A 24851-nucleotide genomic window follows, 5' to 3' on the forward strand; every position below is an offset into this window, starting at 1 on the left:
AATTCTTGAAAAGAGATAATTCTTTATGATAAAGATATAATATAAAATGTAAAATATATTTATCTTATATATAGAGACTATGATTCTTCAATTAATTTTCTCTCACGAATGGTTTTCTAGAAAAATTGTCTTTAAAAGTTTTTAAATAAAACTTTATATACGAAAATGGAATACAAAAATTAAAAGAGTATATACCTACTGACTTCTGTTGATGCGTAAGATATCTTATGTTACGTATAATCAAAATGATATATATAACACTACATACCTTCCATATACTGTCGTATATGCCGACAGAACCATCAGTTTATGATAGTCTCTTGAAGCGATAAGTTCGCGATTGAATGCTTTTGGTGTTAAATCTGGTATTAAAACTGGCTGATTCAACTAATAGAAAGGGTAAGCCATTAAATAAACATATAATAAAATGTTTATCTTTCTTCCATTAAATGTGCATACAAAATTATGTGGAGTAACAGGCAATGCTTTTATTTTATAAAAGACATTTTCTTTAATTTTCAAATCGACTAACTCCTTTTACTGTAAATATTATTTTTATCGTTCGCATACATTACAGTTAATAGAAATGAAGACATTTACGTTTGTACTGTGATACCATGTTTCGACTATTTTGACATATAGAAAATGTGAAATTTGTAAAGCTAAATTTCTTTTTGATATTATAAAATTACTGTGTAATTAATTTTATATTATAGCTATAACATTATTTATCTTAAAAACGTATAATATTACCTGTGTTTTGTTTTTAAAAAGATTTTTTATAATGAATGTCTAGGACCAGAGTAGGATATGTTAATTTGGATGTGTAATGAATGAATGAACAACAAACAATGAAAAATTAACATTTTATTTAAAACGGTGTGTTATAAAAAATACTAAGATAGTTCTCTTTAGAATTTTGTCCGAATGTTTGATCCAATTCGCTACATCATCAACATTTCAAATATTTGATAATATTTGATTTCCGTTATACGTGTATTGTGTATATGTTTTTAATACATTTCTTACGGAACAGATTAATCTTGAAAATAACATGTTAGTAAACGTACAATCCATATCACTTATAAAATCCCATTGTTGAGAATAATATTCCTTCATTTCTTATACACTTTAATGCTTAAATTTAACATATACAAGAAAAAGATTAATATTTTCAAAATTTGTTATATATATCACAATATGCAGGATACCGAAATATGTAATTGCACTAGAAGAAATCTTAAAGATAACTAAATTTGAGGTAAATAAGAGTTATGTTTATTGTGCTTGTCCTATTGGAATTATCTAAATACGTCCATCATGTCTCCTAATATTTAAATCCGAGAAAAATATTTCATATGTCGTTTCAATAAATTTTATTTTTATCTTTTCTAATCATTCCCTTATTTATTAAACTATATTATTTTAATCTTTCTTTACATTAATCGTATTTTCTTGTCAAACGTTAGTAAATTCTCTTGAACGTTTTTTCACACAAAAGTCGATTTTATTGCATACTCCTTGTAAATACTTTTGTTTTTAATGAAGAAATGTTTTTTATAGATATCAGAGTGAAATTTAACATGACATTCTTAAAACTATTATTATGTAGTAATATAATATACATTACCAAAATGGCAATAGCGAGTCCTATGCATGATGAAGAATCAAAAATCAAAGGAATAAAAATCGATGAAGAATCGAAAATCGTGCGGAGTGTATTAAACGACAAATCAAACAATATATCAGATTATATACTTCCGATACATTATAACATGAAGTTAATGTTACTCAATGATAATCTCGTTAGCGAATGCATAATCACTTTAAATATTTCTTATGCAAAACAATACATAAGTTTTTATGCACTAAATTCAACGAATATAATAAAATCTAAATTAAAGAAAAAAAATGGTACGATTTATGAAACAAAACCAATAAATCCTGATAAAAACAATATTGTCTTGCTCGATTTCGGTGATGTCTTGCTGCGTGGAATATACGATCTGTATATAAACTTTATAATCCCAATCAATATCGTAAGAGAGTCTTTCGGAACTCCATACATAAATAAAGATAAAGAAATAGAGTAAGTAGAAGATTATATTGAAAGATCAAAAAGAAATTGTACATTTGTGCAATCTACACTTACAATTATCTAAAATTAGTCATTAACTAATACTTATCATTAAAATACGGCAGGTGGTTAATTGCAACAGGTATCCAGCGAAAAAATAGGTACCAAACGAAAAAACAGCAAATATTTCCATATTGGGACAAGCCAGAATTAAGAATTACTTTTGTTATTTCCATAATGCATCATCCAAAATACAAAGCTTTATCAAATATGCCGATACGAGAAACTAAATTAACAAACGATAATATGATATGGACATATTTTCACGAGACTGCTTTGATCTCCATAGATAGTGTAGCATTTCTGGTATCCGGTTTTCATCAGATCAACATCTCGCGTGGTCATTTTAGTCAAGACATATGGTTCAGACCAGAATCGGAACCGCATCTAGAATTTGTGAAAACTGTTATATCTTCCGCTAATGTATATATGCGTAAATGGAATATTTGGAGGAAAGTCCTTGAGCAGACTTTTGTTTCATTTGAGAGCAAAGTGGATTATGTCGTAATCCCGGATTTACAAGATGAAATCAAACAGACTTTCGGTTTCATTTTTTATCGGTAATATATATAATTAGAAATAACGCGCTATTATTATAGTTAATTAAAAACTATTTTAATTACCTATCATGTTATAATCTATTTACAAACAAAATTGTATTGATATTCAAAATTTTTCGTACATATTAATATAATTATTTTTAGAGAAGCAGATATCACTTATAATATAGAATTAGATTCTGTCGCATACAAAACGATAATTGCGCGCTTAATTGCACGTGGGATGGTACAAAAATATATTAGAAATCTGTTCAAACCAACTCACTTATGGTCTCATACATGGTTAAACGAAGGATTTAATATATATTATCAAGCATACATTATCGACAAGGTTATATTATTATACTATTTGAATACGCAGTCAAATGATTAACAGTTTAGCAATGTAGATAATTGTTAAATATTTGTGCAAATATTCTGTTTTATTTCTTAATTATAAGAAATAATAAGAATCCAAGTCGTTTAAATTTCTAAAAACCCAGTAAATGAAATTTAATAAGAACTAAATACATATTTATATATTATAATTATCGTAGATAAATATATTTATACACTCAAACACACTTAAAAACTTTATTTTTAACAAATTAAATCAAAATTGACACATCAGAGCCACAGCGCGGTAGTTGGAGCGCAGGGAAGAAATAACATTTCCTTCTTTTTTATTATTTGTTTACTTAAAACTTAAAATTAAATTAAAAATAACGGGCAAACGTTTCGGATCTTCTTTTGATCCTTCCTCAAAAAGAAGGAAGTGTTATTTCTTCCCTGCGTTCCAACTACCGCGCTGTGACTCTGATGTGCCAATTTTGATTTAATTTTTTATTTTTCAACCAAATTCCAAAACTATTAATTTTTATTCTTAACAATAGTACATAATAATGCTACTTTAGATATGTACCGAAAACTTTTTTTTTTGATTATTTATGATTAGTTATGATTATATCGAATTGATTTTAGGCTCTGCCAAATTCCCGAATGATGGATTTGTTTGTAGTTCAAGTTCAACATGAATTACTCTATCTAAATACTTACGTTGTTATAAATTCTACTATAGTATATAAAAGCCATTATGAAAATTATTTACACTCTTCTCTTACTCATATCAAAGGTATGCGTATAACATTGCATAAATAAAGAATTAAATAATTGTAAATTTTTGAATGTTAATTTTATAAAAACATGAGGAAACTCATTTTTAAACAAAAGACCCTGTACGATTCTTATGGAAATTGAATTTGAAGTTTTGTGAAATTTGTAGAAATTTTGGAAATAAATAGTTTTTGTGGCAAATCAAAAGTCAGAATGAACGTGATATCGTTTGATGGAACCGTTTCGTCACTACAAGCGTTCAAATGTCGAAATAAGGCGTTATTTCAGTACTACTCAGGGAAAATAAATAATATATTATTGAGTAGAATCACAAACAAATGATTACTTTAATTAATATATAGATATTATATTTACGTGGAAAAAATATACATATATGTATATAAAGGTGTCCATAAAGTTTCCAACCACTATATTTCAGAAACGGTTCAAAAATTACGAAAAATCATGAAACAGATGTTCAATTATTTTGAGAGGCTTCTTTTAAAGGAATCTTTTAAAGGAATTAGGGAAGTTATGCCTCTCCCCCATCCGAATGAGGAGACTTAAGAAAAATCCATATTACTATACTTTTAATTAATTATATTTTATCAAATATCAAATAGCATGCTACGACGACAGCAGCGGCGATACGGCGACACACACATTTTTTCTATGTAAATATATAAGTAAAATGTATTAATAAAAATGATCAATTGTGTATCATTCATATTATTTACTTTCCCTTAATAATATTTAAAAATTGTCTTATTTCGATATTTGACTTGTAGCGATGAAATGACTTTATCAATCAATATCGCATTAATATTTTGACATTTTTCTTAACTTTTATTGTTTTCACATAAACTATTTATTTCCAAATTTCAGCAAATTTAATCGAAAGTTAATTTTTATAAGAACCGTGCGAAGCCCTGCATTTGTAAAATTTAATTTTATTATTAATATTTTTAATATATTTTATTATAATATTAGCAATAACAATAATGAGAAACATATCTAACTTTAAAATTTAATTTTTATATAATTTTTGTATATTTTTATAATGTGTAATTCTTTAAATTACAAATATACATGTTTATCTAAGACTTCAAAAAGGATCATAATAAAACATAAAACTGTCCGATTTCTTATAATTGTCTAATTTATTATTTTTACGAATATTTAATCATTCACTATTTATCTATTATTATAAATTATTTCGATGAAATGTATTTAACAATCTTTTATAGCTGTTTACTTTGATTTAATTACATAAACTTTGGATGTAATATATTTAGTTTTATTAATTACAGATAGATTCGCAAACCTTTATTGCGCGTTGCAGTAAAAGCATTTTAAATATACTAAATTGTTTTTCTTTTAAACATTATAGGATCCATTATATGGCGCATGTTAGTAGAAACATTGCCACCTTCTATATTTGTAAAGGGATTGGACGAATATATGAACAATCAGTAAGTATAATGTATTGTAATGTAATAAAACACATCATAGAGGAAAAAGAAATCGAAATATATAATAAATTTAATAATATATTTCTCCCGTTGTAATGTTTACAAGACATAGATGTTTGAAATCTCAAATTTATACTGATATTTTATATTTATGAATTTTTGTCGAAATTGAATTTTAATTTGAATTCTTCTCAATAAATATATAACAGATATTCATATTTTCTAAATAACAAACAATTCAAATTGAATGATTTCGAGAATCTAGTTTTATAAATACAGAATATAAACACACTAAAATCTTTGTAATATAAAAATTAAGATTATTATTTATTGAGTCGCGACAAATGCTGACATAATTATTAATAAATACATATTAATATACATTAAATAAAAATATATAAATAAAATATAAATAAAATATTCTTATTAAAAATATATATTAAAAAATATATATTACATATATGTATATATATTTTTATTATTTTTTTATGTTATAAAAATGAAAAAAAATATATATATAATAATATAAAAAATATATAAAATAAAATATATCATATAAAATATATATAAAAACATATATATTATTTTTAAAATAAAAGTTATATATATATACATATATATATATATATATATATATATATATATATATATAATTCTATATATATATATATAAAATTTTTGTCTTAAAAACAATATATATATATATATATATATATATACATTTTTATATATATATTATATTATATATATATATATATATATATATATATATATATATATATAGAATAATATATACTATATGTAATTATATTAAAGTTCATAAATTTCTATCTCTGTAGGAGTTACATTATAGATTAAAATATGATAATAAATTTTGTAAATTATGATTTTCTTTTTTATTATTTATTTATTAATTTTAATATAGTGTTAAAATTATCATAATGTTAAATCTTATAGATTGAATGAGCCTGGAGCAACAACTTCCGATCATTTATGGAACACTTTGAAATCTAAGATGATTGAATTTTTTTTGGATCCCAAGTATGATTTTAATATAAAAGACACGATAGATTCGTGGATTATGCAGAGGTATCCCTCTGTGTTGGAGGTGACACGAAATTATTTTGATAATGCTTCTTCTTCTTCTGTTGTAACCGTATCGATAGAATTTCACAACATATTGGATCTGAAACAATATTATATACCTGTTACTTATACTACGGAGTCGAAACTCGATTTTATCACAACTTTTCCAAATATTTGGTTAACACCATTGCATTCAAGACTGCATCTCTTTATTGAGAAAAATGAATGGATTATTTTCAACTTACAACAAGCTGGTAAATATTGAATAATAAATTTATATCTTTATTGTCTATTTATATTGTATATAATTTCAAGTATATATATTTCAGTACATATATATCATGTTTGTAGTTTAAATCACTTTATATTAGTACAAAATTCCTTGCATATCCAAATTCTCAAAATTATCCAATTATATATATATATATATATATATATATATATATATACAGGGTGTCTGATTCCTGAGTGATAAAACGAAAAGTGGTGGTAGATTGGGTCAAACTGGAAAGACAAGTCCTCTACCATTTTGCAAAATTCGCAATAATTATTAAGTTATAGGCAAAAATGTCTCAGCGCATGAGAAGCGATCTGTCTACCGCTTCTTATACTCTGAGACATTTTTGCCTATAACTTAATAATTATTGCGAGTTTTGCAATATGGTAGAGAACTTTTCTTTTCAGTTTGACCCAATCTATCACCACTTTTCGTTTGATCACTTAATAATCACACACTACAAGCGGTTTACCGCTTCTCATTTACCGAGACATTTTTGCTTATTTTTTAATAATTATTGCGAATTTTGCAAATTGGTAGAGGACTTTTCTTCTCAGTTTGACCCAATCTAGTACTACTTTTCGTTTGGTCACTCAGGAATCGGACACCCTGTATATACAGGGTGAGCCATTTTAATTAACGCACGCAATTATTTCGGAAACAAAGCATTTTAGAGAAAAATGTTTCAGACAAAAGTTTTATGGTTTCGAGGGGGCCATAAGATGGTATCATTGATTTGACACTGAAGACTCATTTGAAGGTCACGTGAAGGTCACTTCAATTTTTTTAAATAGAACACCCTATATATTTTTGCACGCTCTTGTAGCTTATCTCGAGAGCTTTCCAAAATACTATAATTAAGTACCTTTTCGTTAAGTACTTTTTGAGTTATGAGGCTTGAAATAATTTCTTAATTTTACATAAACCGTAAAATATCTTGTAAAATATTCATTTTTCGATTATCTTACCTTAATACTTTTACGTACAAAATAATGAGAGGAATCAATTGGTGTAAAGAAAACACATAGTTGTTTTTAAGAAAAAATATGGAATTGTTAATTGCAAATTACATATTTTTTCTTCAAGACAACTATGTGTTTTCTTTAGACCAATTGATTCCTCTCATTATTTTGTACGTAAAAGTATTAAGGTAAGATAATCGAAAAATGAATATTTTACCAGAAATTTTTTACGGTTTATGTAAAATTAAGAAATTATTTCAAGCCTCATAACTCAAAAAGTACTTAACGAAAAGGTACTTAATTATAGTGTTTTGGAAAGCTCTCGAGATAAACTACAAGAGTGTGCAAAAATATATAGGGTGTTCCATTTAAAAAAATTGAAGTGACCTTCACGTGACCTTCAAATGACTCTTCAGTGTCAAACCAATGATATCATCTTATGGCCCCCTCGAAACCATAAAACTTTTGTCTGAAACATTTTTCTCTAAAATGCTTTGTTTCCGAAATAATTGCGTGCGTTAATTAAAATGGCTCACCCTGTATATACAGGGTTTAGCAAAAGTGTGGAAACCCCTTAATATTTCGAAAAATACGCATTTAAAAAAAAAATGTTTCATACAAAAGTTATAGGGTTTTATGTGGCGCATTACACAGCAACATTATTATGACCTCGAATAGCGTTGTCAAGGTTATATGAAGGTCACCTCCAACTTTTTAAATGGGACATATGCTTTTGCATATTCTTGTAGCTTATCTCGAGAGCTTTCCAAAACACTATAATTAAGTTAGTTTTCATTAAGTACTTTCCGAGTTATGAGGCTTGAAATCATTTCTTAATTTTACATAAACCATAAAAAATATCTTGTAAAATATTCATTTTTCGATTATCTTATCTTAATACTTTTATGTACAAAATAATGAGAGGAATCAATTGGTGTAAAGAAAAAACAACTGTGTGTTTTCTTTACACTAATTGATTCCTCTCATTATTTTGTACATAAAAGTATTTAGGTAAGATAATCGAAAAATGAATATTTTACAAGATATTTTATGGTTTATGTAAAATTAAGAAATGATTTGAAGCCTCATAACTCGGAAAGTACTTAATGAAAACTGACTTAATTATAGTGTTTTGGAAAGCTCTCGAGATAAGCTACAAGAATATGCAAAAGCATATAGGGTGTCCCATTTAAAAAGTTGGAGGTGACCTTCACATAACCTTGACAACGCTATTCGAGGTCATAATAATGTTGCTGTGTAATGCGCCACATAAAACACTATAACTTTTGTATGAAACATTTTTTTTTAAAATGCGTATTTTTCGAAATATTAAGGGGTTTCCACACTTTTGCTAAACCCTGTATAATATAAGATATAACAAAACATATTACAAGAATATTGAAATTTTATCAATATATTTGAAATTTATATTTCTTGCTGTAATATGTAGAATTGCTGATACAGCCTTTATGTTAAATAATAAAAACGGAAGATGCAAATATCTCTAATTATAATAATATATTTAATATCGAATTATCTTTAACATCTCGAAATATATTTAATTAATGTATATCATTTCAAAGTATTTAATAATCTACAAAAGTAATTTATTTTATAACAGGATATTATCGCGTCAATTATGATACTGCGAATTGGCGAAAAATTGCACAATACTTACATTCTGAAAAATATAGTAATATACATGTTCTCAATCGGGCGCAAATCATCAATGATGCGTTTCATTTTGCGATAGAGAAGAAACTTGAATTCTCCGTATTTTGGGAACTCGCTTCTTATTTGGTACAGGAAGAAGATTATATAGCATGGTATCCTATGTTCAAAGCTGTTGAATTTTTGTCGAATATCTTTCCATTCTTGGATTTTTATCCTAAATTTAAGGTATATATGTAGATATAATAACAGTTTTTTTATAAAATATCATCCATTATTTCACCAATTTCTACATAATATAATGATTTCGTATTATAATAATGAATTTTTTAAAAATAGATATATGTAGTAAGCTGAACAAAAAAATTAATTATACATTATTATTTATTTTTTTTTGTTTCAAAAGTCAGAAATTTAAATTCAAAAGGCCCTTATATGTGTCTTTGTCTTTAAATTTAATATAATCACATTTTAAATTTTGAATTTTTCATAAAGTTGTTTTCCTATAAAAATAATATTATAGGATTTATATGCTAATTGATGATCAATTACGTAATTAATAATGAGTGTTTTAGGAATTCATAGAACACAGTATAACAATTATCATTTTTACATTAATTTTCTTCCGTAGCATTAGAATGCTTACTGTGTTAAAAATATACAAACATTTTGCAGAGAAATTGACTTATAATTGAAAGATAATTTTGTTACATTATATGACACTTAATAATTTAATACATAATAATTCACTTGTAAATGCTTCTTTTATAAAAAAGATTAATTGATTTAAAGTTTGAAATACTTAAAATCTATTTTTGATGTGCCACAGATTTAAAATAAGAAAATAATTGATCATACATCAAAATCATCGATACATTAATATGCATAGACTAAAATATATACAGTATATATATACAGTATATATACAGAGTGTCTCGTAAAGCTTGATCGCGCCTCGACTTTTGCTCCTTTATTGCTATGCTACACTCGCCGTTGATACACGTACTGAGCATATCATACGATCTAGCCTCGCGAAACGTGAGCTTATTCATATTTTTAATTAATATTTCAATAATTATTGCGAAAATTGCAGAATGATAAAGAACCTTTCTATTCAGTTTATTGCGTTCTACCCATTCACGAGCATTATCACAATCTTATGAAACACTTTGTATATCGATATATATGTGTTAAGAATTTATTAGATGATATAAAATCCATTTGCTAGTTAGATGATAAAATATATACACAATTATTCACACACAAATAAGAAATTTGTAAATTTGGTTATTATGATATTGATGCTACGAAGTCACATAAATATTAAAGAAATATAAAGAAAATTATTTAGTAAAAATGTTTATTAGCGCGTAAATTTTATTTGTTCTTGTAAATAATGAATAAATTAAATATAATGATATTTATTAAATTTTAGGGAGTGCTAAAGCTTGATTTTATGCGGAATTTTAGATTTAACTGGAATCTGTATGACGAAAAGAACGATCATATTAAATGTTTGAGACAAGAACTCGCAAAGTGGGAATGTATTCTAAGTGATTATCTTTGCGAAAAAGAATCTACGCGTTATTTGAAATGGCATCTAGCAAATCCTAAAAGAAACAAGTAATTCTTTTCATAATATTTGATTCTTTTTATAGGAATATTTTTTATATTTTGCATATGTTTGAGAAATTAGTTATCACTTATGTCAATAATTATTTATAAGACATTAAAGAAACTATTACCACAATTTCGTTAGAAGCTTTTTATTTCTTTTTTGGACTGTCTTCTGTAGACTTTTGCCTGGATGGAAGAGGTGGACATATTGTAATGGTTTGAAAACGGCAGATCGTGATACATGGAATAAAGTTTTAAATAATTACATGAAAGGAAATGATACAATTGATGATACAAATGATATAATTTTAGAATGTCTGGCTTACAGTAAAAATTCTGAAATTATAATCAATTATTTAGAAATAATTGATATAAAATTATTAGAAGTAAAATTATTACAAATTTTATTCGATCGTAATCTGTCTCATCATCAGCTTGGACTGGCGAAGAAAGATCATGCCTTATATGCTAATATTTTTCTTTCTGTCATTGAGAGGCATACTAAATATATGCTTACAAATTTATTAAAGAATTACAGATTAATAAAACACGGGTAACAATATTATTTAATAAAGATATACCATACATAGACATGAAGATTTATTGAATGAATTATAAATGTATTGTTTTATTCTTCACAGGCTAGTTAATGATATTGTAACATTAATTGTTATAATTAACAATGCGTATTCTAAGGGACAATTGGGCGAGGTAAATTTTAAATAAATTAAATTCTATATTTCTGTATTTATTGAGTGTTAATTTTAAAATTTACTTTTCATTATAATTGTTGTATATTTTATATAATATTTTTCTATAGTTCTGTTCACATAATAATACTCCGCATGTGTGACAGTGCAATTATTAAAAATACGAAATCATTTTTTGATGATAATTATTAAAATAATCCATTTTAGATAAAGAAATTCGTAAAAAAGGAGCTAAATAATTCAATCATTTCCAATGTTGAGTACAAGATAGAAACACGCAGGTCGGAGATCGAAAAACAGATAAATCATTTTCGGGCTTTATTCAACAATTGAATAACTATATTTCTACGACACTAACTGTTTAGTAATTAGAAATACAGAATAAATGATTGTGATAATATTTATAAATGTATATACTTAATTATTTACTAAACTGTCATATAAATGTTAATAATTATTTAATTGTATTTAATCAATATAATATTAACTTTACAATATAATATTAAAAATATTGTATTGTATAATATTGTATAAAAATTTTATATTATATTACAATATAATTCATATTATGAATATTATGAATATTTTTAATGTTATATTATATTAAATATTATATTGTTAATTCTTTCTGTATTACAAATTTAATATATAGATGTTGATTATATATTTACCTAATGTTTATTTTATACAGATATAAATATATGTATATATGTATAAAAATGCACCACACACAAATATATATATATATATATATATATATATATATATATATATATATATAACTGAAATATTATGAACTATAAGATATCCTATGCTACGTATAATCAAAATGATATTTATATAACACTACGTACCCTACCTTCTATATACTGTCGTATACGCCGACGGAACCATCAGTTTATGATAGTCTCTTGAAGCGATAAGTTCGCGATTGAATGCTTTTGGTGATAAATCTGGTATTAAATCTGGCTGATTCAACTAATAGAAAGGGTAAGGCATTAAATAAATATATAATAAAATATTTATCTCTCTTTCATTAAATGTGCATACAAAATTATGTGGAGTAACAGGCAATGCTTTTATTTTATAAAAGACATTTTCTTTAATTTTTAAATCGACTAACTCCTTTTACTGTAAATATTATTTTTATCTTTCGCATACATTACAGTTAATAGAAATGAAGACATTCACATTTGTACTGTGATACCATGTTTCGACTATTTTGACATATAGAAAATGTAAAATTTATAAGCTAAATTTCTTTTTGATATTATAAAATTACTGTGTAATTAATTTTATATTATAGCTATAACATTATCTATCTTAAAAACGTATAATATTACCTGTGTTTTGTTTTAAAAATATTATTTATAATGAATGTTTAGTACCAGAGTAGGATATGTTAATTTGGATGTGTAATGAATGAATGAACAACAAACAATGAAAAATTAACATTTTATTCAAAACGGTGTGTTATAAAAAATATTAAGATAGTTCCTTTTAGAATTTTGTCCGAATGTTTGATCCAATTCGCTACATCATCAAAATTTCAAATATTTGATAATATTCGATTTCCGTTATACGTGTATTGTGTATATGTTTTTAATACATTTCTTACTTACGGAACAGATTGATCTTGAGAATAACATGTTAGTAAACGTACAATCCATATTACTTATAAAATCCCATTGTTGAGAATATTCCTTCATTTCTTATACACTTTAATGCTTAAATATAACATATATATATAAGAAAAAGATTAATATTTTCAAAATTTGTTATATATATCACAATATGCAGGATACCGAAATATGTAATTGCACTAGAAGAAATCTTAAAGATAACTAAATTTGAGGTAAATAAGAGTTATGTTTATTGTGCTTGTCCTATTGGAATTATCTAAATACGTCCATCATGTCTCCTAATATTTAAATCCGAGAAAAATATTTCATATGTCGTTTCAATAAATTTTATTTTTATCTTTTCTAATCATTCCCTTATTTATTAAACTATATTATTTTAATCTTTCTTTACATTAATCGTATTTTCTTGTCAAACGTTAGTAAATTCTCTTGAACGTTTTTTCACACAAAAGTCGATTTTATTTCATACTCCTTATAAATATTTTTGTTTTTAATAAAGAATCGTTTTTTATAGATATCCGAGTGAAATTTAACATGACATTCTTAAAACTATTGTTATGTATTAGTATAATATACATTACCAAAATGGCAATAGCGAGTCCTATGCATGATGAAGAATCAAAAATCAAAGGAATAAAAATCGATGAAGAATCGAAAATCGTGCGCAGTGTATTAAACGACAAATCAAGCAATATATTAAATTATTGTCCGAATATACGTCCGATACATTATAACATGAAGTTAATGTCATTCGATAACTATCTCGTTAGCAAATGCATGATTACTTTAAATATTTCTTATGCAAAACGACACATAAGTTTTTATGTATCGAATTCAACGAAAATAATAGCATCGAAATTAATATTAATTCAAAATAAAAGTATGATTTATGAAGCAAAACCAACAAATCATGATAAAAACAATATTGTCGTGCTCGATTTCGGTGATGTCTTGCTGCATGGAATGTACAATTTATATATAAAGTTTAAAATCCCAATTAATATCGTAAGAGAGTCTTTCGGAATTCCGTACATAAATAAAGATGGAGAAAAAGAGTAAGTAGAAGAATATATTGAAATATCAAATTAAATTGTATATTTGTGCATTCTACGCTTACAACTATCTAAAACTAGTCATTATCTAAAGCATATCATTAAAATACGGGGTAGGTGGTCAATCGCAACAGGTATCCAGCGAAAGAACAAGTATCAAGCAAAAATGGAGCAAATATTTCCACATTGGGACAAGCCTGAATTAAGAATTACTTTTGTCATTTCTATAAAGCATTATCCAAAATACAAAGCTTTGTCAAATATGCCGATACGAGAAACTAAATTGGACGATAATATATATAAGAAGTGGACATATTTTCACGAGACTGCTTTGATCTCCATAGATAGTGTAGCATTTCTGGTATCTGGTTTTCATCAGATCAACATCTCGCGTGGTCATTTTAGTCAAGACATATGGTTCAGACCAGAATCGGAACCGCATCTAGAATTTGCGAAAACTGTTATTTCTTCTGCTAATGTATACATGCGTAAATGGATTATTTGGAGAAAAGCTCTTGAGCAGACTTTTGTTTCATTTGAGAGCAAAGTGGATTATGTCGTAATCCCGGATTTACAAGATGAAATCAAAGAGACTTTCGGTTTCATTTTTTATCGGTAATATATATTATTAAAAATAGCGCGCTCTATATTAAAAACTATTTTAATTACCTATCATGTTATAATCTATTTACATACGAAATTGTATTCATATTCAAAATATTTCATACATATAAGTTTAATTATTTTTAGAGAAGCAGATATCACTTATAATGTAGAATTAGATTCTGTCGCATACAAAACGATAATAGCGCGCTTAATTGCACGTGGGATGGTACAAAAATATATTAGAAATTTGTTCAAATCAACTCACTTATGGTCTCATACATGGTTAAACGAAGGATTTAATATGTATTATCAAACATACATTATCGACAAGGTTATTTTATTACGCTATTTGAATACGCAGTTAAATGATTAACAGTTTAGCAATGTAGATAATTGTTAAATATTTGTGCAAATATTCTGTTTTATTTCTTAATTATAAGAAATGATAAGAATTCAAGTCGTTTCAATTTCTAGAAATCCAGTAAATGAAATTTAATAAGAAATATATATTTATATATTAAAATTATCGTAGAAAAATATATTTATACACTCAAACACACATAAAAACTTTATTCTTAACAAATTAAATCAAAATTGACACATTAGAACCACAGCGCGGTAGTTGAAGCGCAGGGAAGAAATAACATTTCCTTCTTTTTTATTATTTGTTTACTTAAAACTTAAAATTAAATTAAAAATAACGGGCAAACGTTTCGAAATTCTTCTTTTGATCCTTCCTCAAAGAGAAGGAAGTGTTATTTCTTCCCTGCGTTCCAACTACCGCGCTGTGACTCTGATGTGCCAATTTTGAATTAATTTTTTATTTTTCAACCAAATTCCAAAACTATTAATTTTTATTCTTAACAATAGTACATAATAATGTTACTTCAGATATGTACCGAAAACTTTTTCTTTTTGATTATTTATTATTAGTTATGATTATATCGAATTGATTTTAGGCTCTGCCAAATTCCCGAATGATGGATTTGTTTGTAGTTCAAGTTCAACATGAATTACTCTATCTAAATACTTACGTTGTTATAAATTCTACTATAGTATATAAAAGCTATTATGAAAATTATTTACACTCTTCTCTTACTCATATCAAAGGTATGCGTATAACATTGCATAAATAAAGAATTAAATAATTGTAAATTTTTGAATGTTAATTTTATAAAAATATGAGAAAACTCATTTTTAAACAAAAGACCCTGTACGATTCTTATGGAAATTGAATTTGAAGTTTTGTGAAATTTGCAGAAACTTTGGAAATAAATAGTTTTTGTGGCAAATCAAAAGTCAGAATAAGCGTGATATCGTTTGATGGAACCGTTTCGTCACTACAAGCGTTCAAATGTCGAAATAAGGCGTTATTTCAGTACTACTCAGGGAAAATAAATAATATATTATTGAGTAGAATCACAAACAAATGATTACTTTAATTAATATATAGATATTACATTTACGTGGAAAAAATATACATAAATGTATATATAGGTGTTCATAAAGTTTCCAACCACTATATTTCAGAAACGGTTCAAAAATTACGAAAAGCCATGAAACAGATGTTCAATTATTTTGAGAGGTTAATCTTTTAAAGGAATTAGGGAAGTTATGCCCCTCCCCCATCCGAATGAGGAGACTTAAGAAAAGTCCATATTACTATACTTTTAACTAATTATAGTTTATCAAATATTAAATAGCATGCTATGACGACAGTAGCGGCGATACGGCGACACACATTTTTTCCATGTAAATATATAAGTAAAATGTATTAATAAAAATGATCAATTGTGTATCATTCATGTTATTTACTTTTCGTTAATAATATTTAAAAATCGCCTTATTTCGATATTTGACTTGTAGCGATGAAATGACTTCATCAATCAATATCGCATTAATATTTTGACATTCTTTTTAACTTTTATTGTTTTCGCATAAACTATTTATTTCCAAATTTTAGCAAATTTCATCGACATTTAATTTCCATATAAACCGTACGAAGTCCTTCATTTGTAAAATTTAATTTTATTATTATTATTTTTAATATATTTTATTATAAAATTAGCAATATCAATAAGAAGAAACATATCTAACTTTAAAATTTAATTTTTATATAATTTTTGTATATTTTTAATATGTGTAATTTTTTTAAATTACAAATATACATGTTTATCTAAGACTTCAAAAAGAATCATAATAAAACATAAAACTATCCGATTTCTTATAATTGTCTAATTTATTATTTTTACGAATATTTAATCATTCACTAATTATCTATTATTATACATTTTTTCGATGAAATGTATTTAACAATCTTTTATAGCTGTTTACTTTGATTTAATTATATAAACTTTGGATGTAATATATTTAGTTTTATTAATTACAGATAGATTCACAAACCTTTATTGCGCATTGCAGTAATAATATTTTAAATATACTAAATTGTTTTTCTTTTAAACATTATAGGATCCATTATGTGGCGCATGTTAGTAGAAACATTGCCAACTTCTATATTTGTAAAGGGATTGGACGAATATATGAACAATCAGTAAGTATAATGTATTGTAATGTAATAAAATACATCATAGAGGAAAAGGAAATCGAAATATATAATAAATTTAATAATATATTTCTCCAGTTGTAATGTTTACAAGACATAGATATTTGAAATCTCAAATTTATAGTGATATTTTATATTTATGAATTTTTGTCGAGATTGAATTTCAATTTGAATTTTTCTCAGTAACTATATAATAGATATTCATTTTTTCTAAATAATAAACAATTCAAATTGAATAATTTCGAGAATCTAGTTTTACAAATACAGAATATATATACTCTAAAATCTTTGTAATATAATGAATTAAAAGTATTATTTATTGAGTCGCGACAAATGCTGACATCATTATTAATAAATACATATTAATATATATTAAATATAAATATATAAATAACATATAAATAAAATATTCTTATTAAAAATATATATAAAAAATATATATTACATATATGTATATATATATTTATTATTTTTTTATGTTATAAAAATGAAAGAAAAAAAATGTATATATATATATATATATATATATATATATATATAATATAAAATATATATAAAAATATATATATTATTTTTAAAATAAATATATGTATATATATATATATATATATATATATATATATACTTTATACAGGATGTTTTTTATCTAGAAACATCGAAATATCTCAAGAAATACGCATTGTACGAAAAAATGTTTTAAACAAAAGTTGTATGGCTTGAAGAGGGCCTGCCATCAGGTGGTGGCAATGATTTGACCTTGGAGAGTCATTTGAAGGTCACGTGAAGGTCACCGTCAATTTCTTAAATGGAACCCTCTATTTTTTATTGCATATTCTTGTAGCTTATCTCAAGGGCTTTCCAAACACTATAATAAAATATTTTTCCCTCAAGTACTTCTTGAGTTATAAGGCTTGAAATCATTTCTTAATTTTACATAAACCGTAAAATATCTAGTAAAATATTCATTTTTCGATTATTTTATCTTAAGACTTTTATGTACAAAATAATGAGAGGAATCAATGGGTGTAAAGAAACCACATAGTTATTTTTAAGAAAAAATATGTAATTCTTAATTGCAAATTATATATTAACAAGATATTTTACGGTTTATGTAAAATTAAGAAATCGATTTCAAGCCTTATAACTCGAAAAGTACTTGAGGGAAAAATATTTTATTACAGTGTTTTGAAAAGCCTTCGAGATAAGCTACAAGAATATGCAATAAAAAGTAGGGAGTTCCATTTAAAAAATTGACGGTGACATTCACGTGACCTTCAAATGACTCTCCAAGATCAAATCGTTGCCACCATCAGATGGCCCCCTTCAAGCCATACAACTTTTGTTTGAAACATTTTTTCGTACGATTCGTATTTCTTGAGATATTTCGATATCTCAAGATAAACTCACCCTGTTTAAAAAACTAAAAAAACTCACCCTGTATAATTATATTAAAGTTCATAAATTTCTATCTCTGTAGGAGTTACATTATAGATTAAAATACGATAATAAATTTTGTAAATTATGATCTTTTTTATTATTTATTTATTAATTTTAATATAGTGTTAAAATTATCATAATGTTAAATCTTATAGATTCCATGAGCCTGAAGCAACAACTTCCGATCATTTATGGAACGCTTTGAGATATAAGATGATTGAATTGGATCCCAAGTATGACTTTAATATAAAAGACACGATAGATTCGTGGATTATGCAGAGGTATCCTTCTGTGTTAGAGGTGACACGAAATTATTCTGCTAATGATTCTTCTTCTTCTGTTGTAACCGTATCGGTAGAATTACACATATTAGATCAGAAACAATATTATATACCTGTTACTTATACTACGGAGTCGAAACTCGATTTTTCTAATACAACTTTTACAAATATTTGGTTAACACCGTTGCATTCAAAACTGCAATTCTTTATTGAGAATAATGAATGGATTATTTTCAACTTACAACAAGCTGGTAAATATTGAATAATAAATTTCAAACTTTATTGTCTATTTTTATTGTATATAATTTCAAGTATATATATTTCAGTACATATATATCATGTTTCTAGTTTAAAACACTTTATATTAGTACAAAATTCCTTGCATATACAAATTCTCAGAATTATCCAATTATATATATATATATATATATATATATATATATCATATATATCAGACTAGATATCATATATATCACATAAGTTTTAATTAAAAATAATCATGAAATGTATTAAAACTCACATATATAGGGTGTTCTAAAAAGGTATGTCAAAAATTTAAGGAGATATTCTTCACACCTGGAGGATGAAAAAATGTTATATGGACATAGGTGCGGAAATGCTTATTTCAGGAGTTATGTTAAAAATACTGTATTATTTACACAAGGAAAAATTTAGGATTAATTATTGTAGACGACAATCGTTTAATTAGTCTTATATAGGCAAACTTACGGTGATCGATGGACAGGAAGAAGTGAACCTACTTTGTGGCCTCCACGTTCCCCGGATCTCAATCCGATAGACTTTTATTTGTGGGGACATTTAAAGACAATCATACATGCTACACCAGTGCGTGATATTCAAGATCTTCGTGACCGTATCACTGCAGGTTGCGAGACAATCCGCTGTACGCCAGGCATTTTTGAACGTGTCCGTGAATCGATGCGTCGACGTGTCACTGCTTGTATTCCGGAAAATGGTGAACATTTTCAACATTTATTATAACATACTCAAGGTCACATTAAAACCAAATGTAAATAAGACTAATTAAACGATTGTCGTTTACAATAATTAATCCTAAATTTTTCCTTGTGTAAGTAATACAGCTAACAGTATTTTCAACATAATTCCTGAAATAAGCATTTCCGCACCTATGTCCATGTAACATTTTTTCATCCTTCAGGTGTGAGGAATATCTCCTTAAATTTTTGACATACCTTTTCACCCTATATAATATAAGATATAACAAAAGATATTACAAGAATATTGAAATTTTATCAATATATTAGAAATTTTTATTTCTTGCTGTAATATGTAGAATTGCTGAGATACATCCTTTATTTAAATAATGAAAATGGAAGTTAAATAATAAAAACGGAAAATGCAAATATCTCTAATTATAAAAATATATTTAATATTTAAAAAAAATATCTTTAACATCTCGGAATATATTTAATTAATATATATCACTTCAAAGTATTTAATAATCGACAAAAGTAATTTATTTTATAACAGGATATTATCGCGTCAATTATGATACTGCGAATTGGCAAAAAATTGCACAATACTTACATTCTGAAAAATATAGTAATATACATGTTCTCAATCGGGCGCAAATCATCAATGATGCGTTTCATTTTGCAATAGAGAAGAAACTTGAATTCTCCGTATTTTGGGAACTCGCTTCTTATTTGGCACAGGAAGAAGATTATATAGCATGGTATCCTATGTTCAAAGCTTTTGAATTTTTGTCGAATATCTTTCTATTCTTGGATTTTTATCCTGAATTTAAGGTATATATATAGATATAATAACAGTTCTTTTATAAAATATCATCCATTATTTCACCAATTTCTACATAATGATTTCGTATTATAATACTGAATTTTTAAAAACTACATATATGTAGTAAGCTGAACAGAAAAATTAATTATACATTATTATTTATTTCTTTTGTTTCAAAAGTCAGAAATTTAAATTCAAAAGGTCCTTATATATGTTTTTTTTCTTTAAATTTAATTTAATCACATTTTAAATTTTGAATTTTTCATAAAGTTGTTTTCCTATAAAAATAATATTTTAGGATTTATATGCTAATTGATGATCAATTATGTAATTAATAATGAGTGTTTTAGAAACTTAAAGAACACAGTATAACAATTATCTTTATTACATTAATTTTCTTCCGTAGTATTAGAATGCTTACTGTGTTATAAATATACAAACATTTTGCAGAGAAATTGACTTATAATTGAAAGATAATTTTGTTACATTATATGACACTTAATAATTTAATACGTAATAATTCATTTGTAAATGCTTATTTTATAAAAAAGATTAATTGATTTAAAGTTTGAAATACTTAAAATCTATATTTGATATGCCACAGATTTAAAATAAGAAAATAATTGATCATACATTAAAATCATCGATACATTAATATGCATAGACTAAAAAATATACAGTATATATACAGTATATATACAGAGTATATATAGTGTATACAGTATATATACAAAGTATATATAGTGTATACAGTATATATACAGAGTGTCTTGTAAAGCTTGATCGCGCCTCGACTTTTGCATTTTCATTGCTATGCGACACTCGCCGTTTATACATCTACCGAGCATATCCATACGATCTAGCCTCGCGAAACGTGCGCTTTTTCATATTTTTAATTAATATTTCAATAATTATTGCGAAAATTGCAGAATGATAAAGGACCTATCTATTCAGTTTATTGCGTTCTACCCATTCACGAGCATTAGCATAATCTTATGAAACACTTTGTATATTGATATATATGTGTTAAGAATTTATTAGATGATATAAAATACATTTGCTAGTTAGATGATAAAATATATACACAATTATTCACACACAAATAAGAAATTTGTAAATTTGGTTATTATGCTATTGATGCTACGAAGTCACATAAATATTAAAGAAATATAAAAAAAATTATTTAGTAAAAATGTTTATTTGCGCGTAGATTTTATTTGTTCTTGTAAATAATGAATAAACTAAATATAATGATACTTATTAAATTGTAGGGCGTGCTAAAGTTTGATTTTATGCAGAAATTTAGTTTTTTTACTAAGTGGAATGTGTTTGACGAAAATAACATTAACGATCGTACTAAATGTTTAAAACAAGAACTCGCAAAGTGGGAATGTATTATAAGTGATTATCCTTGCGAAAGATTATCTACGCATTATTTAAAATGGCATCTAGCAAATCCTAAAGAAAACAAGTAATTCTTTCCATAATATTTGATTCTTTTCATAGGAATACTTTTTATATTTTGCATATGTTTGAGAAATTAGTTATCACTTATGTCAATAATTATTTATAAAATATTAAAGAAACTATTACCACAATTTCGTTAGGAGTTTTTTATTTCTTTTCTGGACTGTCTTTTGTAGACTTTTGCCTGGATGGAAGAGATGGACATATTGTAATGGTTTGAAAACGGCAGATCGTGATACATGGAATAAAGTTTTTAATGATTACATGGAAGGAAATGATACAATTTTAGAATGTCTGGCTTACAGTAAAAATTCTGAAATTATAATCTATTATTTAGAAATAAAATTATCACAAATTTTATTCAAACTGAATCTATCTCAGCTTGGACTGACGAAGCAAGATTATCCCTTAAATGCTAATATTTTTCTTTCTGTCATTGAGAGACATACTAAATATATGCTTACAAGTTTATTAAAGAATTACAGATTAATAAAACACGGGTAACAATATTATTTAATAATGATATACCACACATAGACATGAAGATTTATTGAATGAATTATAAATGTATTGTTTTATTCTTCATAGGAAAGTCAATGATATTGTGACATTAACTGTTATAATTAACAATGCGTATTCTAAGAGACAATTGGACAAGGTAAATTTTAAATAAATTAAATTCTATATTTCTATATTTATTAAGTGTTAATTTTAAAATTTACTTTTCACTATAAGTGTTATATATTTTATATAATATTTTTCTATAGTTCTGTTCACATAATAATACTCCGCATGTGTGACAGTGCAATTATTAAAAATACGAAATCATTTTTTGATGATAATTATTAAAATAATCCATTTTAGATAAAGAAATTCGTAAAAAAGGAGTTCGGATCACCAGGATTCGTAAATAATTCAATCATTTCCAATGTTGAGTACAAGATAGAAACACGCAGGTCGGAGATCGAAAAACAGATAAAACATTTTCGGGCTTTATTCAACAATTGAATAACTATATTTCTACGACACTAACTGTTTAGTAATTAAAAATACAGCATAAATGATTGTGATAATATGTATAAATGTATATACTTAATTATTTACTAAACTGTCATATAAAAGATAATAATTATTTAATTATTTAATTAAATATTAATTGTATTTAATCATTATAATATTAATTGTGCAATATAATATTAAGAATATTGTATTATATAATATTGTATAAAAATATTGTATTATATAATATTTTATAAAAATATTATATTATATTACAATATAATTCATATTATGAATATTTTTCATATTATATTATATTATATTACAATATAATTCATATTATGAATATTTTTCATATTATATTATATTACATATTATATTGTATTACTTTTCTGTATTACAAATTTAATACATAGATGTTGATTATATATTTACGTGTGTTTATTTTACACAGTTACATACATATACAGGGTGTTTCCGGTATCTCGCAACAAAGTATTAGGTGAGCAAAAAAGTTCTGAGCTTTAGATTTCATACAACCAAAACAACAATTTAAATTTTATTTATCTTCCCGCCCTTTTGCGGTTTTAAAGCGTTGACATTTGGCTTTTTAAAATGTCGTGCAGTTTGGCGTTTGATACACATAACCTCAAAAATCAGTAATGTTTACGATGGCAATAACAAAAGAGCATATTCGATTTTCCATCCACTTCGCGTTTCATCTGAAAAAAATGCTGCTGCAGCCGGGTGAAACAATCACAGCAGACCGCTATCAACAACAAATGACCAATTTGAGCGATGCGTTAGAGAAAAAGAGGCCATTTACTGGCCATGGAAGTCGTCAAGTAATCCTACTTCATGACAATACCCGACCACATGTTGCGAAAGCGACTCAGGACTATATCTTTGCGTCAGGCTGGGAACTTCTCCCATACGCGGCGTATAGCCCAGACATGGCGCCTTCCGATTACTATCTATTTCGGTCGCTGCAGCATTACTTGGCTGATACACGTTTCGTGAGACATGAAGAGATACGAAAATGCATTGATGACTTTATCGCTTCGAAGCCGGTGAGCTTTTATCACCAAGGAATTCGCAAACTACCCGAAAGATGGCAAAAGGTCATCGATGCAAACGGGGAATATTTCGCTGATTAACATTTTGTTGTTTGTTTTTTAATAAAGATTGAATTTTGCAAAAAAAAGCTCAGAACTTTTTTGCTCACCTAATAAAACCATGAGTAGATCTCGCTAAACTGAACTAAGAAAACCACGTTGCTCTATTAGCAGCTTATTGCATAGTAAGAGCAGATAAATAAATTTAAACTCTTGTGTGCATTCTTTTTTATCTCAGAATATATTAAAATTTTGAAATATCATTGAAATATAAAAAAGTAAAAAAAATTTAATTTTTCTTTCTCCCTCTTACTTTCGCTTT

The 24851-nt window shown here is 25.7% G+C and overlaps 2 protein-coding genes across 2 annotated transcripts; both read left to right on the forward strand.

Annotated features, from left to right (window-relative positions):
• The first annotated feature begins 1567 nt into the window (after positions 1-1567).
• LOC145974619 (aminopeptidase N-like) lies at positions 1568-11999 on the forward strand. The gene is made up of 11 exons (XM_083104581.1): positions 1568-2089; positions 2203-2697; positions 2842-3028; positions 3658-3808; positions 5180-5261; positions 6219-6601; positions 9208-9485; positions 10693-10880; positions 11053-11427; positions 11516-11585; positions 11792-11999. The coding sequence occupies exons 1-11, from the start codon at positions 1584-1586 to the stop codon at positions 11915-11917; spliced, it is 2841 nt and encodes a 946-aa protein (XP_082960707.1). The 5' UTR covers positions 1568-1583; the 3' UTR covers positions 11918-11999.
• A 1762-nt stretch (positions 12000-13761) lies between these two features.
• LOC145974636 (aminopeptidase N-like) lies at positions 13762-23520 on the forward strand. The gene is made up of 11 exons (XM_083104599.1): positions 13762-14282; positions 14397-14894; positions 15030-15216; positions 15845-15995; positions 17355-17436; positions 19041-19417; positions 20679-20956; positions 22220-22419; positions 22592-22915; positions 23004-23073; positions 23280-23520. Exons 1-11 carry the CDS (start codon positions 13762-13764, stop codon positions 23421-23423), a joined length of 2832 nt encoding a protein of 943 aa, XP_082960725.1. The 3' UTR covers positions 23424-23520.
• The last annotated feature ends 1331 nt before the right edge of the window (positions 23521-24851 follow it).

This window comes from Camponotus vicinus, unplaced genomic scaffold (genome assembly GCF_025532165.1).
Source record: "Camponotus vicinus isolate PSW18456_S1 unplaced genomic scaffold, iyCamVici1.0 SCAF_7, whole genome shotgun sequence".
NCBI lineage: Eukaryota > Metazoa > Arthropoda > Insecta > Hymenoptera > Formicidae > Camponotus > Camponotus vicinus.

Coding starts and splice junctions, on each gene's coding strand:
- LOC145974619 (XM_083104581.1), top strand. CDS start 1,584: ATGACATTCTTAAAACTATTATTATGTAGTAATATAATATACATTACC. Junction 6,602..9,207: donor TTTCAACTTACAACAAGCTG/GTAAATATTGAA, acceptor ATTTTATAACAG/GATATTATCGCGTCAATTAT. Junction 11,586..11,791: donor CTAAGGGACAATTGGGCGAG/GTAAATTTTAAA, acceptor AATCCATTTTAG/ATAAAGAAATTCGTAAAAAA.
- LOC145974636 (XM_083104599.1), top strand. CDS start 13,762: ATGACATTCTTAAAACTATTGTTATGTATTAGTATAATATACATTACC. Junction 20,957..22,219: donor ATTTTTATCCTGAATTTAAG/GTATATATATAG, acceptor ATTAAATTGTAG/GGCGTGCTAAAGTTTGATTT. Junction 22,916..23,003: donor TACAGATTAATAAAACACGG/GTAACAATATTA, acceptor TATTCTTCATAG/GAAAGTCAATGATATTGTGA.